The 17,042-nt window shown below is 37.1% G+C and overlaps 1 protein-coding gene across 1 annotated transcript in view; it reads right to left on the minus strand.

Annotated features, from left to right (window-relative positions):
• Window positions 1-1,192: 1,192 nt before the first annotated feature.
• Window positions 1,193-17,042, minus strand: part of GLUD1 (glutamate dehydrogenase 1) — a 31,088-nt gene continuing 15,238 nt past the window's right edge. Inside the window, exons 5-13 of the mRNA XM_068399086.1 lie at window positions 16,089-16,183; window positions 11,404-11,583; window positions 9,499-9,636; window positions 8,398-8,535; window positions 8,192-8,272; window positions 7,214-7,337; window positions 5,856-5,947; window positions 3,512-3,574; window positions 1,193-2,866 (exon numbers count right to left, since the gene is read on the minus strand). Of these exons, the coding sequence (XP_068255187.1) occupies window positions 2,747-2,866; window positions 3,512-3,574; window positions 5,856-5,947; window positions 7,214-7,337; window positions 8,192-8,272; window positions 8,398-8,535; window positions 9,499-9,636; window positions 11,404-11,583; window positions 16,089-16,183 (1,031 nt within the window). The 3' untranslated portion in view covers window positions 1,193-2,746. The remainder of the gene's footprint in view (window positions 2,867-3,511; window positions 3,575-5,855; window positions 5,948-7,213; window positions 7,338-8,191; window positions 8,273-8,397; window positions 8,536-9,498; window positions 9,637-11,403; window positions 11,584-16,088; window positions 16,184-17,042) is intronic.

Below are 17,042 nucleotides of genomic sequence, written 5' to 3' on the forward strand. Positions count from 1 at the left end.
TTTTTCTCATTGTTGCCAGGTCTTGACAGGTATGTGCCAGAAGATGTGATAAAGAACATGCAATTCTTTTCTTAACTGCCTGATCACATTAGGGCTGAGCTCAACAATGCTCAGCACCAGTGTAGCTTTAATGTACAGACCATTTTAGAACAGGCTGTCACAAGAAGTCTGAATTCACTGATACAGTTTGTTTGTTGTGTCTGGCTACAACCAAATGGCAAATCAGCTGATGTGCTGTAATCTTAAGTCAGGCTCCAAGCATCAATCTCCTCAAGAATCTTAATTCTTTGATAGGAAGTACCCCAAGTTCTCTATACCAGCCTTTGGATATGCTCAGATTCCTGCCTTGCACGTCTCCAACACTGACTCTGTTAACAAGAGGTCAGTAACTATTGTAGTCAAGTTGGCTGAGGTGAAATCCAGTCAACCTTAAGGGCTCCTCCGCATGTTTGGTAAAATCGTACCTGGTGGTAGGTCTGCTTTCTCTCAAAATGTTGGGGGCGGGGGGAAAACTGTCAATGTGTTGGTGTATAAGAATACAAGATTCTAATGAATTGGGGAATTCAGGCATTGTGCAGCTTTTGACTTTTTTTTTCTTCAAAGTGGGTAAGAGGCAGAAGATACCCCAGTTAGCTGGCTAGCGATGCCAGCTTTCCATGTACTCCAACACTGAAAGGGTCCTCCCATTTTCAGGTTTGCAGAGCCAAACTAGAGGTGCTTTACTAGCTGGAGAGGAAACAAGGGGGAATGGAGGGAGAGCAACAGTAAATTAGCACTAAGTCTCTTTACTGCTACTGAATTTTGCTTTCAACAACTTTGCTCCTGGAAAACATAACTCTGTTTTAAGATTCCTTCTCTTTTCAATAATACAACTACTTATTTGTGAGTTTTTAGCCTCCAAGTTTTGGTGGAAGTAGGTTACAATTTGTCAGAGTTGAATTGTTAAAATCTTAGTTTCATCTTACTAGCTAATAAATGTTTACATAAAATCTGCCCTGAAAAATATGATCTGAGATACAGACCTTGTGTTGAGAGATCCACACCTTGATCACAGTAATCTTCATGCTCAAAGGGTTCCAATTTTTTTAAATAAATGTCAGTATATATATATATACACACACACTGCACTTAAGTGAACTGCAGTACTTTTATAACCCTAGATATCAGCATATATGATGGAGTAAGCCACTAATTAAATGCATCACACAGGTTTATTGCTCCATGCTAACTACTAGAATAGTTCTTCACACAAATTTGAGAGGACACAGTAAAGATCTGAAATTATGTACCAAATATACCTAACTTCAGAAGTCTTGTTGACAGGCAAGTTTAAGAGACGGAGATCTGTATTTGTGAGCCCCTTAGGATAACTCAGAGACAGTATCTTACCAGTAGGCATGTAATGAATAAACAAGTGTGCTGTGAAAATTCACAGATTGATTGTAACTACTGAAAGCCATTGCATCAAACAGAGAACAGTAATACACCAGCATAGTAGATTTGGAAAGGTCAAGTTTTTTTTAATAACTGCTCTTCTCTCCAGGTTATGTCATGCAGTTACAAAGTAGTTAGAAAAAAAGCATGAGTTTCTGGGAGGGATTAGTTTTTTTTTTTTTAAAAAAAAAACATTCATATTCCTTACATAAATAACATCTGGCACTTCAAGGGGACTCCACTGGACAAAAGCCTTACACTTTAAAAACTGTGCTTGATCCAGTATTATGTTGAGGTCCATTTTGTTGTACTCTAATATGTTCAAAACTTTCAAGACCTTCTGATGACAAAAAAAAAAAAGGCTGTGTGTGTTAAGACAGTGGATTAAGTTTATAGCAGCATTCTAGCTCCTCTGTAGTTTGGCCAATGATTTCTGGGTTCAGTTTCACTTCAGTTGTTCACTGAGGCAGTTATCTAATTTTCAGAAAGCCTCTGAAAGGTAAAGACTGTAAAAGAATTCTAAAAAACCTAAGTATGACTGCTTACCAAATTGAGACTATCCCTTTTTTTAAAAAAAGGAAACAACCTATAGTCAGAATAGTTATGCAGGTACTCAATTAAAACCATAACTAGAGTTGCTCGGTAGTTTCAGCTTATAAAAATATTAGTCTGTCACCTCTACTTACTTCATGGTGATAGTCAAGCTAGCTTGAACAAGCAGTAAAAGGCAGTCCTATAACAGCAGCACAGTTAAAGAAAAAACACTGCCTAAAGAGAATCAGGCCTGAAGCTTTATTACAAATAAAAATTAGACTCCTATCAAAGTTAATCCCTGCTGGAGGCCCATTCTTCCTTTGACAATGCCACAGCATTGATCATACAAGGCCTTACTGAAAGTGCCAAAGCAAAAATTACATCATTAAACAAAAGTGCATGAAGTAATAATGAGCTAAGTGCTCATCTAGTACAGTATCTGATCCGAAGTCTGAGAAGTGGCTCAGGTGCCAAGACCACTCTTTCATACATAAAATGTACCATTTTGTTTTGTAGGCGAAATACCCAGAATGGCCCCCACGAGTGCAGATGAACTGTTATCTTCAGATACATACTTGTATACAATTTCCTAATCCATGGATTTTTATTGTAAAAAAGACTAGTTTGCACTGAAACTAACAGAGTAGAATCCACTATCATATCAGAAGAAAAGAAAATTTGTGGTTACATGTAAACTTGTGATAAGCTTTTTCAAGAAGAGGGTATATTAACGGCGAGAGGGATGGGATACAAACAATAAGGAGCTGTAGTGGCCTATTTATGTAAAGGTCAGGCCAGCCTCATTGTACACTTTGAAGACTTTCTCAATTGCATTGACGTAGGCAGCTGTTCTCAGGTCCAGACCCAGGTTGTACTTCATGGCAGTACGCATGATTTGCTGAAACAGAAAAGGTTACATGTGACTTCACGTTTCTTCATAGGAACTACACTAGGTTTTGCTTAGAGGATCTAAGTTAAGAGTATAAGAGTTGCTAGATTGGTATCAGAGCTCAGATCCTTTGAGGATCAAGTCTAAAATTTCTTGATTCTCCTTACAACTGAGATCCGAAAGGGAAGAAAATCTTTCCCGTATTACTATATTGCCCTTTTCAGGTCTTGGATCCACGTGTACCTCAGGTACAGGGAGAGACAAGATCTCTCAAGTAGTCTTTGCCCCACTAATTAAAAATACTGCATAAAGGCACTAATCTAAAACTGCTGATGGCAAAGTAAAGCACTCTTAGGTATGTGTCGCAGATTAGGAAGGTGCAAGAGGACAACTAGAAAGTTTCTAACTATTACAGCTTCTACTAGAAAATACTTCCTGATTTCATGTATTAGCCTCTGATGTTTACTATACATTCAGTTAAAGTTGGCATCCCTGCACAGAGCAGAACTACCTCATACTCACAGTGACTTCCATTACCATGAACTATTTATCTACTCCTTTAATTGCGAAGAAATTCTGTACCACACATTCAGAAACTGTCACAAAGCCACGTAAGTTTTTTCCTATAAGTACATTTACTAACGCAGTATTTACCCGGGCAGAACGCTCCATTGTGTAAGCCAGCCCAGAGTGGACAATGTCTTTCTCAGATGCACCCTGCAACAACAGGAAATAAAATCAGGGTTTAATTCAAAACACAAAAAGGTAGTAGTCATATTAGGGACAATGACACTTTGGATTACCATAATTACCTAAGCTTGCTCACTCATTTTCTTCTAATGACTGGTGTAAGAAACTAAATCACCTCTACTGTGTTACTGAAAAGAGCTAATTATGGTCAATTCAATTCTAAAACCTCAGATGTAAGCACTGGAGTCTTGTATATGCCTAGCTTCCAGATGTGTGATGCTAACATTTTTTATTGATGTTGTAACTACTGTTTTCAGCCTTCAAAACGCAACAGTAAATGTTAAACAAAAAAGCTCCCAACAGTTAATAACCTATAGAAACTACTTCTAATTGTCTTGAAGACTGTCAGGTTTGAGGAAGGGCACGGATCCCCAGTTCATATGCTCAAGATTGTATTAGCCTTGAGCTAATACAATAACTTTGTTCTCATTAAAATTTAAATACACAGAACAATAAATAATTGAAGATACTCAGTCATTCTAATTCAGGCTATCAGTTTCAATGTTTCATCATCCTGACTGTTGTAACTTACTAATAATTTGAGACCTGGCTTCACAAAATACATGCTTTTCCTCAAATACCTATTTGGGCTGGATGCAAAAATTACTAGGCTAGTTTCTATGGCTTGTGTTTAAGAGATCACAGCAATCACTTTAAGCCACAGAACCTATCTACCATGCTACTTGTTTAGCCGAATACTTATGAAAATGCTAGCATCATACTGGATCAGGCCGAAGTCTATTTCTGTCATCTGACAGTGGCCCAAGTTTACATGCATTTCCCCCAATTTCCTCCTGAGGAAGCATAATTTAATGTTTTTCACCACTCACTGGATTGTTTGCCCCAATCATTTGTCCCATCTCCTCCTGAACTTGTGTTAAAAAAACAAACCGACCAACCCTTTTGCTTCCATACATCCATTGGCAGGGTATTCCACATCTTAACTAACTGCTGTGCTAAGAAACATCCTCATCCTTCATTCTGCTCCTCGCTCTGCTGGTTTCGTTTGACAGCATCTTGTTCTCCTTCACCCTTCCTTCCAGTGAACAATCTATCCTTACCCATCCATTTTCAGACCACTCATTCTATAGATTATTGTCTCCATCCCAGGACTAGTTCAGGCCAATAGGACCTAGGTTAGTTCATCGTTCCATGTATGAGAAGCTTCTGTATCTTTGATTACTCTTGTGATCTTTCTCCACATCTACAGTGTTTTAAGATAGAGAGACCTAGCCTGCACGCAGGTTAGAAGGCAGACACACTCTGGGTTTATATTGTGGCATCATTAGTCAGTCTTATTCTTCTCCCTTCAGAACAATCTCTAACACTGGATTTGCTTTTTGATTGCTATGGATTTCTAAGCTTATATTTTGCCATTACCTCCAGATCTTTCATTTGAATGCAAATGGATGAGCTTACAACTCATGATTTTATGTGAAAATTTCCCCACCATGCATTGCTATGCATTAGATAATAATAAATTTTACTTGACATTTCTTTGCTCATTAGTTCAGTCTTAGAAGAACATTCTACAATTTTTCGGTCGGCTCTAGTCTGTATGACAGAAACAGCATACCAAACTGTCTGTGGTGGGGGATCTTGTTGAAAGTTGTTTAGAAATCTAAGCAAACTATATCAACACGATCTCCAAAACAAATTCTGGTAATGTCTGAGGCAGTATTTCCCACTACAAAAGCTCCATAGACATTGATAGATTAAAAGAAATTATGGAATCTATATATTTATCAGGTTAGACAGCAGAACTATCAGGTATTTCATAGCAAACAAATGCATCAGGAAAAAACACAGGGTTTTAAGTTTTCCTTACTGGCCTGCAAAAAAAAATCACTCCCTGCACCCTCTCTGGTAAAAAAAACCTCACATGGTTTGTCTAAACAACAGAGATAAGTCTGTTGCTCTGAAAAACCCCACTACATGAAGACCCACATGCAATCTAACACTAGTTACAAATACCAAATGCATCTGTATTAAAACTGTAGCTTTTTTACAGTATTGGAGGTATTTTGCATGGGCTCAAGTAAAAAGAAGGAAAAAATACCTTACTTCCAGTATTCCTAAGCAGTTCAGATCATTTGCTTGCTTTGTTTGGCCATCAGGCTAACTATGACTAATACCTCGCTTGGGGCAAAAACCTCCATAATAACTACAACGGTAAAATTTAGATTTCAATTATAATACCAGAATACAGCTACAGTAACAGTAAAAAAACCCAATGGCAACTACTTACCGATATCCTATCTTGAAATTCTGCTGTAGGCACAACTGGAATAGTTCCACCATGTTTCCCAAATTTTCTTTCCAAGCTTTCCTGGACAGACACTAGAAAGGAAAAAAAGCAGAGGCAGGGTAACTGACAGGGAAAGGAATGTGCTCCCTAACAACGGAGCTGACCCCACGACTTTCAGCATTCAGTGGCATGAAATGCATACTATAGGGATTGGGGGCAAAGGGAGTCACCTTATTTTTGTTTTCTAAGAAAAGGGGAAAGATGTTGATTTATCTGTTTTTACAGGTGAATGCCTCCAATATTAGTAGTAATATTGCTATAGTGCAGTCACGTGGCAAGCAACTGTGGATTTACTGATCCCACTTCACTAAACTCATAAAGCTGATAGAGCAATCTGGATTAACTTTCCTAACTTGATAAGACAGCATTAGACAAAATATTTCCTGAAGTTAAAGCAATTCATTATCTCCTATTGCACTTTGCATACACACTACTTGCTAAGAAAAAAGCCCAATGTGGAATTTTAGGTTTTTTTCCTTAAGACATGAAAAGTGCTTTGCTATTTTGAATTGATACTTGTTTCATCTTAATTCTTGTAATTTAATTAGTAAGCTTTCCTAAACATCATCACAGAGTATTTCAGATGACAATCTTGAAGTTAAGAAAGGGATTTAAATTAGAATTGCCATAACCCTCAACCACTTTAGAAACACCATGAAAGGTATAATTTATGAGAAAAGGTTATATTAAAAAACATTCAGATGTATGTTTTGTCAAGTTCTATGTTCTGAGATGCTCATGTTTTCTACAGAGTATTGTTTAAAATGGAGCAATATCCTGCAGTTCTTCATTTAAGCTTCCTCTCTCTGTGTAATTGGTATTCTGGCCCAGAAACTGGGGAAGCACATAATGCCCCTAAGCAGAGCTGTAGGCCATGAGCAGATTTTTACAGAGCCTGTACCGATTATATTATTGCCCTTTATAGAAGTCCTCTATTGTTGTATGTGCAGAACAATGTTACCCACTCGAACTTTGAATACTTCTCAAATACCAGCTGAAAGATGTTTATTAAGGAGTAATAAATATTTCACATAAGTGGTTTTAGTTCAGTATTTTCAGAAAACTGAGGAAAGCATCACTTTATGAATTAAAAGATAACTGTAAAAGTATGCATTTAACTTAAGTCATTAGAGTTGCAAGTCAGTTCACCTATCAAATCTTTCCTACTCTTCAGTATGCAGCAATAATAGACTTGTGGGAAATTAAGGTGAATTTAAGATAGTTTTGTATTCATTTCTCCCACATTTGGTGCTTGCTAGTCTATCAATTAAACAGCAAAAGAGGAATTGAACACTTACTGAGCAAGTGATAGTTTGAATCCCTTTCATATTTAAAAGTCAAGCGGCCATAGCTGACGTGGTTCAAGTTTTTCAGCCACTCAAAATAGGACACTGTTACACCACCAGCATTCAGGTAAAGATCCTGCACAGAAATAGTAAATGTCTTTAATTGCGACCGCGTGATGAGGACAGCTCTATTGTATTAAGGAAAAGCAAGCAGAAGTATTAAGTATCAGTTTAAATTACAATACAGCAGACAATCCAGTTATTCTTATACGGCAACACTCATCTTCTTCTGCAGTCCAGGGATTACTTCTACTGATTTAGAAGAGGACTTAACTTTAGAATATGTGAAGTTCAGGTGTAAGCACCGGCCACTTTCTTTTATTTTAGCACAAATTTTTAATTGAGAAAGTTAGGGAGTTCTTAGGCTCAGTGAGTAAAGGCTGAAGATCAGCCACTCTTTCTAGCAGTATCACTTGATCAGAGCACCCTTTCCCTGTGAAAAGGATATCATTATACCTGGATAGGACTTATTCTTTCAAATTATCACTATAGGCAACATTTATGCTATACAATCTATGATATGTAGTTCTGTCAGCATCACCCAGAGACATAATGTTTACAAACAAATTGGCCAGTGTATTTACTCTGCCTTCTTCCTTTGCTTAGTAGACTATTTAATTGAGCAAATGTCAGCTAATACTCCAAAATGCAAAACTACAGATTTAAGAACTAATTGTGGATTGTTCTCTTCTTAATACATAGCCCTCATGTAATAGTTATCTCTAGTCATTTACAGTTGCAGTGAGATCTTGAAGTAATTACTACCAAGCTTAAGCAACATTGACACCCATTTCCCAGAGATCAGTTGTTAAAAACCACTCTAAGAGAATGCATGGCTCTTAAGAAAAACCTTCAATAAATAACGTCTTGCTACAATTTACAGAAATATTACCCTTGTAACAGAAATCAAAGGTCATAATAGAATCTTACAGGGATAACCATGATATTCCGCTCCAAGAAGATTTTGTCAGCCTCAGGAGTTGTAGGCCCATTGGCACCTTCAGCAATAATCTGAAAGGAATCACAGCAGAGTAGCTCAGAGCTGTAAGTTAGTTTCCATCCATGCTAATTAGTTAATACTAGTATTTAAACAGGCCTTCTCCACTTTTCATTTGCATTTGAACTCTCCAACTTACTTTTGCTTTAACCTTGTGAGCATTGGCCTTAGTCAACTGCTTCTCGCTGGCAGCAGGGATGAGAATATCACAGTCTGTTTCCAGAATACTGCCCTCAAGTGTCTGTGCTTTAGGGAAGCCCATGATTGTCCCGTGTTGCTGTTTGAAAGAATCAAACCAGGGTGTTTTTAGTGCGTGTGTACTCATTTGACCTCCTTCCCTTCTTCTAACTTTCAAAAAAGAAAGAAGGGAAAAGCAACAGTATTAGAAAGCACATAACATAATTCCTACCTTTACTTAGATTAGGGATAAAAAGCAAGCTACAAAGCCTGGATAACAGTCCAAAGTTGCCATGATTGAGGCAAAACTGCTCTCTGGTCAAAGACACTGATAACCATTTGGGCTCTGGCGTATTTCATTCTTTTGAGAAAGGGGTGATAATGACATTCAAATGTCCCCTATGTGAAAGATGACACATCAATTAAGCCCCTTAGAAATTCTACGTGGGAGATCTTATTTAGTGCCTGTGAACTGTCCCCTCAAGACTGCCTCACTTGGAAACTGAAATAAAAGACCATATCCAGTTTTCATTATAAACTACAAATTCAAGTCACACTGCCAGACAGGCTTTCCTTTTTTCAGAAACATCCAATAGGTAAGAAGCATCAAAAGTGCACTTTGAAGTCTTAAATATCTATATACTTGTGATTCTCAATGAAGAATCCTTTAGGAACCTCCTTGCCCTGGTTCCTTGATACATCCTTCCTAGTTTAGTCATAAGAAAGGCAAAATAATAATGAACTCCAGTTCTGAAACCAAAGTAATTATCCTGCACACATGCAAGCCCTTGCCTTTTTTTCTGAGAGTCAGATCAAAGGGTAAAAAGCCTACAATGTAATAAACTGAAGAGACAGCCAAAGCCACAACATCAGTCAACGTTAACCACCTGCATTCATATGGGGGGTAAGGTGAAATCCAGAAGAATCAACATTCATAAGCCATTTTGGAAGTACTAATTGCAGCATGATTTAAAAATCACAAATTAACACCAGTCTACAGTCATCCTATGTACTTGCAAAGCTGACAAAAATGAAACTACTTGTGCACAGCTAAGTTTCATACCAATTTGTAATCTTCTAGTTCCTTTGGGTCAATCCCATCAGGATTCCAGATAGAACCATTGAACTCTCCCACAGCAACGCACTTTGCTCCAAAACGATGCAAGTATCTCATAGAATGCAGGCCCACGTTACCGAATCCCTGAAGGTGGAAAGAGAAAGAGAAAAGTAGTTAACCCTTCAGCAAAAATTATGATTACTGCTAAGGCTTACATAGCTTTGAAAAGCTTTAAACAGTTCTTCATCTATTGGCATATCTTATCATTAGATGATGTGTATAGGAAAGATGGAACATACTACTACATGTGTTCTATTCTAGTCTGAATACCATTGCAGAAATTGTGCATTGTAGGCAGCGATGTATAGTTGTGCTAAATTTTTTATACTGGAAAATACAGAAGGGAAGCATTAATGCTACTATGAAAGTGTCAAAACTATATTTATCAACATAGGAACATTATGCGTATCTTTTATAACTGGCATTGTCTTAGAGGGATTAATGGATTTTTGTATGACTATTCAAAGGTTTGACTAACATTTGCAGGCTAAGAAATATTCTCATTTAATTTGGGGAAGGAAGGCTTACAAGTGTAAAACCCATCCCACAATGGAAAGCATTAAACAGGAATATAATCTTCATATTAAAACATACAAACTAGTAGGAAGCTATGTCATTTCTAATACGTTTCTGAAGTGATCCTGTACAAAAGAGATTGCTTAAATTTAAATTTAGATAATATTGTATTTAATTAGCATTTTTTACATCCTTTCTGATGTAGAAAACCTAATTCCAGGCCGTTATTCAACATTTTGGAAGTAAAGGAACACACATGGCAGACAAAAAGATCACATGATCCATGTCAAAAGTTTGTAGTAAGATTCTATGCTGGAAAAAAGCTGAATATTAAATTCCTGTATACATAGCTCCGATTATGTTTAGGATTTTTGTTTACATATTAGAAGCAAACTTCAATACAACAGTTTGTCATGCATTATGTCTCTTTGCAATGCTGTATCCTCATTTTTCTAGAAAAATCTTCAGCTATTCTTATGGCCGTATTTTCAGTCTAAGTTATACTTAAGTGCCTTTTGGTTAGCCCTCTGCCAGGCATGAAAATGCCAAAGTGCAGGGAGATGAGTGTGCTGCGGGGTCCGTGCAGGGCAGAGATGTTTCTTTCAGCCCACTGGTTAACTAGAGGACAACTTGGAGGTTACAATTACTCTGCTATTTCTAACACCAGTGCATTGGTACTAAAACCAACAAAACTAAGCAATCCCTCAAATCCTCCATTTAACATATTGTTCAAAGCTGAACAGAACAAGTTATTTCTTTGAAATTTTAAGAATGATAATGCATATTACTGAATATCAAACTCCTTCAAAATTTAACTACATCAATCCTGAAGTCTTATGAACACCACAAACATACATTCAACCCTATAAATTTAGAGTAAGGTATTGGTTTCTACTTTTCTAACTGCTCATTCCATAGTGGAACAAGAACATAATCCCCAATTCCTTCTCTCTCTGAATTTTTTTATTACATAACAGTGCAACAAATTTTGTGTAGGCAGAAACAGTGTCACAGCTCATTGAAAAGTGTGCGATGCCTTAGTTTAAAGAACTCCTGTAATAGTATTTCACTTTTTTCTTTGCAGCCTATGTGTATAAAGACTGGAGATTTGGCTTTGTGCCTGTAGAGTGCAATTGAAAGTTCACTTTTTTTATAAAATAGTCCAAAATAAAGGGCACCTATGTTGCTTGAAAAGTGTTTCTCAAGTTTGAGAGTAAAGGTTAACTTGGAAGTCGTAAAACCCTAACAGGATTTATTGCTACAGCCCTTTTTAAAAGCAGCTCTACTGGAAGTTTGTTTACTACTTTTTCCCTGCAGTTGAAGGAAAAAAGTTACCTGAACAGCAAATGTTTTGTCCCCAAATCCAGGAGTCATTCCTAATATACTCATATATGATGCTTCATTGATGAAATTTTCAATTCCATGGAAGAGCCCACGACCAGTTGCAGATATACGTCCATGGATCCCACCCTGGCTGATGGGTTTACCAGTTACGCATGCATGTGCGTTAATATCCTGTAAAACAGGGAAGGACTTGTGAGCTATGGAATTAATCAAACAGCTGGAACAATAAAGTTTTGTACACTTTAGAGATAAGGGAAAAGGGGAATCATAAGAGTCAGAACATGATATAGTTTATATAAAATTAGTTTGTAAAGATGATTTCCTTCCTGAGTTTGTGTGAACACCACCTCAGAAGTACTCTAGTAGATGTCAGGAAAGTTGCACAATGCAATATTGGATATGTACTGTAATTTTTCATTGTATTTAAGTGCATATGTTAACTTCAGTCTGTGGTTAATTCATTATGGTGACATCCATGTTGCACTGTTAGCAACGAGCAGACCTTTGACAAATCAAAAAGCTTCGAGGGATCTGTTTCTCAAAATTAGCTCCTATTAGAGCCGTAATTTCCATTGTTATTCTTGACATTTTAGTATTTTAAAGGGCTCAGACATATCCTTGGACTGGTTTTTAATCCTCTTTAAACAATGTTTAGTGTTCCTTTATACCAAATTCAGTTATTTTGAAACAACAATACAGGCCTAATACCTTCCTGTTGTTGATCTACAGTACGAAGGTCACATGGGCAAAGTTAGATAAGTATTTACTACTTCTATTCAGAAAAGCAATATATACAATCAAGCCTCTATCATTAATTTCGTGGTAATAAAATGCAATTTTCCATATGCTAGACAGCTAGCCAAGATCAAATAGACTATTTAAAACCAGAGTTAATTTTTCAAATTGAAATTAATAACTCGAACTTCTTCCATACTAGACAGTATTTGGGCATCCCTCATCTGCCACCACTGGTTCCCATGCTCCCAGACCCTGGGAGCACAGTCACACAGTGACTTGGCATCCAACACAAGTGAAAGAGTAGGGATGAAAGGGAATCCACTGAAATGAGTCTGCCAACAGCCGGATGGGTTTCTATTCCACTGGCCACATATTCACTGGGAGGCTCCCTCCTCTCCGTCACTTGTGCCAAATGTATTTGCATGCCTGTGGCATGAGCACAAGATGCTTGGTGAGAGGAAGGAAAGGAGCAGACAAAAGTAAGTGGAGGCAGAATGGAAGGAGATGACTAGAGCCAAAATGAAAACTATTTATTATTTGAAAATGATAGTGAGTTAACCATTTAAGGCCAAAGATAACCCCTCTTTAAAAACAATAAAAGTGATGCTGGGCTTGCCACAAAATTCCTAATTCAGTGTCCCAAAATGTAGCTGCATTGCTCTCGTTAAGCTGTATGCTCCCCTCTGGTGGCATATCCACTATAAACAAGATCTGTGGTGGTGTTTTGCTAGGAACAACTGGGCCCAGCATTTTGATGTACTTTTAGGTTTTCGTTCTGTTTCAGATTAAAACTACATTTTAGCTTTGATGCATTCACAAAGCAGGAAGTATGTTTTATAAATATTTGAAGAAATACAGGCTCCCACCATACACAAGAATGTATTTATTGAAGTCCCTTCATGTGTCCCAAAAGTCAGTTGGATATGTCAGGAAGTACAGAAGAGTGGAAAGGATTAATTTAATCAAAAAATTTAGCCATATCTAATTCAGTGATCCAGCAACTTAAGGTGGATTTTCTGGAACAGTTAACATGGTAGTTATTAAAGACTTGCATGGTTTGGCAAGAAAACAGAGCATGAGGTTAGGGCAGGTCTGGGTCTTCTTGAAGTCACACATACAAACCACAGTCGATGTCAAAGTCCTAAAAACTCTGGTTTTAAGTCGATCAAAAAAATACTTAACGCATCTTGGGACAAAAAAGACAGACTGTGGCTTTTAAGCAGAAGCTTGTAAAATGGCTTACGGCTAGCATTAAAGACTTCTGTATTAGTAATAACAGTCTATGAACTTAGCTGGCAAAGTTCAGACACTGAACTTTTGCTTGTTTGTTAAGCCCTTTCCATATCACAATAATATTGTCCTTGTCTCTCCAGCTTCCTGGCTCTGTATGTTAGGTTTCGAGCAGACTTCCCCTATCTGTTTATATCTGTTATTTGGCTTTTCCTTTCCACTTCAAGCTCCCTGAACACATCTGTGTGCAACCACACTGACTCATCAGGTCTGTAGATCTCTCACCAAAGAGTTATCTTTCCACTCAATTGAATGTAGTCCCTCACATAGCTTCCATCTGTTTTCTGAATTACGGTTAGCGTCAGTTTTGTTCAATGGTCATTTTCTTATCTTAGTTCCCTTCCCTCCTTCCCCCATGGCCACTTTTATGTATCTGGTAGTTCCTTAATCACCTTTTTCTTCTCGGTGTCTCAACCAGATACTTATCAGAAACATCTTCCTCTATAAACTGGTTTTGATAGGTTATTCCATTTTTTGCAGCCTTGTCAGAGTTCCACGTTCCTTCTCTACACCTGGTCATTCTCCACAATAGCTCCTAAGTTCCACCAGGGCTACCATTCTCTCTTCCACGTACAAACATGCAATCCAGAAAAATTAAGTAAACGGATTTAATTTTTTTCTTTATTTCAATTCATTAATTCACTTTTCAGAAAAATGTACCTAGATCCTCTCATGGTTTTGTAGTCTTCAAGAATAAGATACTGCCATGCAGAGAGGGCCTAGGAATAAAAGAAGGTGGTGTAGCACAATTCAAATTGCACTTTTATACTCAGTAGTTGTTGGTTTGTTTTCTTTTGTCATTGAAGTGTGTGTCGGACTACACAACAAGCTGAGATGACACAGTGGAAAGAATGAGAAATTCAGCTATCTAAAAATCTTCTGTACCAGTGTTTAGTTTTCTACCTATTAAAAAAAAATGAAGCTTCTGTATAAAACTGTATGTGAACTATTAACAAATACAGCAAATCTTAAAGCAGGTTGTGTGCTGTGAGCCTGCTCTGTCAGTCGTAATATAGCAACACTGTTGTATCACAGTGAAATATGTGATGTAGTACCATGAGTTAAATGTTAAAACTTAAAATGCTTTGAGGCAGTAGTTTTCTTAAATGTTGGAATTTTAAGTTATGACTGAGGGACCAAGTTGCCACTCTGCAATGCTGAAGTCTTTTTGAAGTCCTAATTTTTGTTTGTTTTTTTTTTTATCAGTTTTAAAGTTTTAAGTAAAATATTTAATTTACATACGTGAATAACAAAAAGCGAGTAATGTTTTATACTTGATATCCCTATCTAACAGACACCTCTGTGTAGAAGTGATTTAACTCAACTAATTGGCATGCCACAGCCTATTCCTCAAGCATTCCTTCCCCCCCTCAAGCATTCCTTCCCCCCACCCCCATAAGATACCTTAGACTGTATTTCAGATCTAGAAGAACCTGTGCCATCCCCTCCTCCTATTGTTAAAGGCATTGGACAGCACAAGACAAGTATTCTGGCAAGAGACTGTCTTAGGAAAGCCAGGCATGTCTTGAACACACATGACACAAATACGTGTTGGGTGGCTCCAATGCCTTATTACTGGGGGAGTGCATCCTGCTCTATTTCTGAGGAACTGTTGGAAGGGACTGCAGAAAGTGAAAAGAGCCTTTTCAGTTCAAAAGGAGCTCGGATAGGCAAACATGCAATAGCTTAGCATATCAAAACACTAATACGAAGCTATGGCAAGACTCCTTAGCAAAGTATGACCTGCTGGAGTAGCAGAAACAACATCTGAAAGAGAAGCTAGAAAGTTTGGGTAGCATAGACAGTAGAGCCTTAAGAAATAAGTTGTCTGTAATACTTTTTTCTTTTGGCCAACCTGTCAAAAGTATACAACAAAAGCGTTTGGTAAACAGTCAGGTTTTTGGTACAGTCAAACAGGTACAAATAACCCCAGCAACATAAGGACAAAGGCCAAATTAAGGGCTATAATTAAAACTAATTTTTAAAAGCTTAAACTTAATTTTTTATTGCCTTCTGGGCAATAAATTGTATCAGTGTCCTTTTGCTTTACATTTTGGAGAATTTGCTGAAGTTTACACTGATTACTTGTTACTTTCAGGGGACCGCAGAGAACTTTAATACTTTTACAGGTTATACCAATAGTGTGAACTTAAGTTACGTGGTCTCTTGAATGCACAAAATCAGAGCGTTTATTTAATAACACTTGTAAATTCAGTAGTCAGAAACAAAGATTTCAGTACTTTAAGACTATACCAACTATTATGAACTAATTGTTTAACAACTTTAAATTAGTAATTATAGGACTAATGAAAAACAGAGGGAAATGGTAGAAAGAGAAATCAACTTTAGACTAAGTATGAGAACTTTAAAAACCGTATATTTTCTTTTTGCTGAACAGCTGCAATCAGTATTGTGTCAAACTTAATTTAAGCCTAGTATAAAAACATTAACCTTAAAGCTATTTTTCCTTAACTGTACCCTAAAAACCTCACACCAATTAAGTTGTTACAGTTTGCAAGAACATATTTAGATCCACATAATTAAATAAAATTGTATGATTAAGCAGCATGGTAATAAATTTCTAGATAAAGGATTTCTGCAAAGACCAAGAAAGCTTTTCTACTTCAAAGCCTCTGCTCAAAACTTACATAGTGTCCTATTGTACTGGCATAGGTGTCAGCAATCCAGGACATCTCCCTCTCCCCTGTGCTCATATCAGGAGCAGGCACATCAACACCAGGTCCTGTTGGCAACAGTGAAAGCAGCTTTTAAGGATCAAACATGAATAGTTATCTTCAACCATTATTCCCTTGGGAACTGGGTAAGGCTTGGCAGAGAAGAACTGTTTTCCTGTTTAATCCTCAGTTAATTACGCAATCAACAGATTCTTCTGGATTCAATTCAGTTTTAGATGCTGTATCATGTATTTGCACAATACTGTCAAAACCTCCAACCTTTCACACAGGCCATTCAGTAAAATGAAGGTCAGTTTGTCAATAAAAAGTCAAGGGTAAGATAATACATCAAAAGCATTTTTTTTTTTGATGATTATTGCTGTAACAACAGGAAGGGTGCTATCTGGGTATGACTGCTATACACCATGATGATGATGTTGTTTTTTTTTTTAAATTAGAATTTCCTCTTTGTTCCTGGGTGAGTTTGAAAATTGAAGATAGGCTGTTCCTAGTCACTGCACTATAGCACATGGGTTTGATTTTACCCCTCACTTCAAGAAACAGACATTACATCTTGGTGAAATAAACCTTTGAAAGAACTTGCACACATCTGTTGTAATAAAAGCAGATTGTCTGTTTTTTCTCTGTAACTAAAAATAGCATTTTCCCAACCTATTTATGATCAGAGAGACTTGCTCAGCAAGATTTTAAATGCAACTCTGCCTCTGTTCATTTTTTTCCGAAGTATTTTTAAAAGGCTCATGAAAGCTGCATAGCACCAACCATAGAGCCAAAAAGAATGACAAATTTAATCAAACTATTTCAGTTGTCACTGAACTAACAATCACTATAGCTGGCATAGTGTACAGTATTTCCCTAGTCAGATGTAAAATCAGTAAGTGTGTTTATACAGAAGCTTAATTTAGA

This window comes from Nyctibius grandis, chromosome 4 (genome assembly GCF_013368605.1).
Source record: "Nyctibius grandis isolate bNycGra1 chromosome 4, bNycGra1.pri, whole genome shotgun sequence".
Classification (NCBI taxonomy): domain Eukaryota; kingdom Metazoa; phylum Chordata; class Aves; order Nyctibiiformes; family Nyctibiidae; genus Nyctibius; species Nyctibius grandis.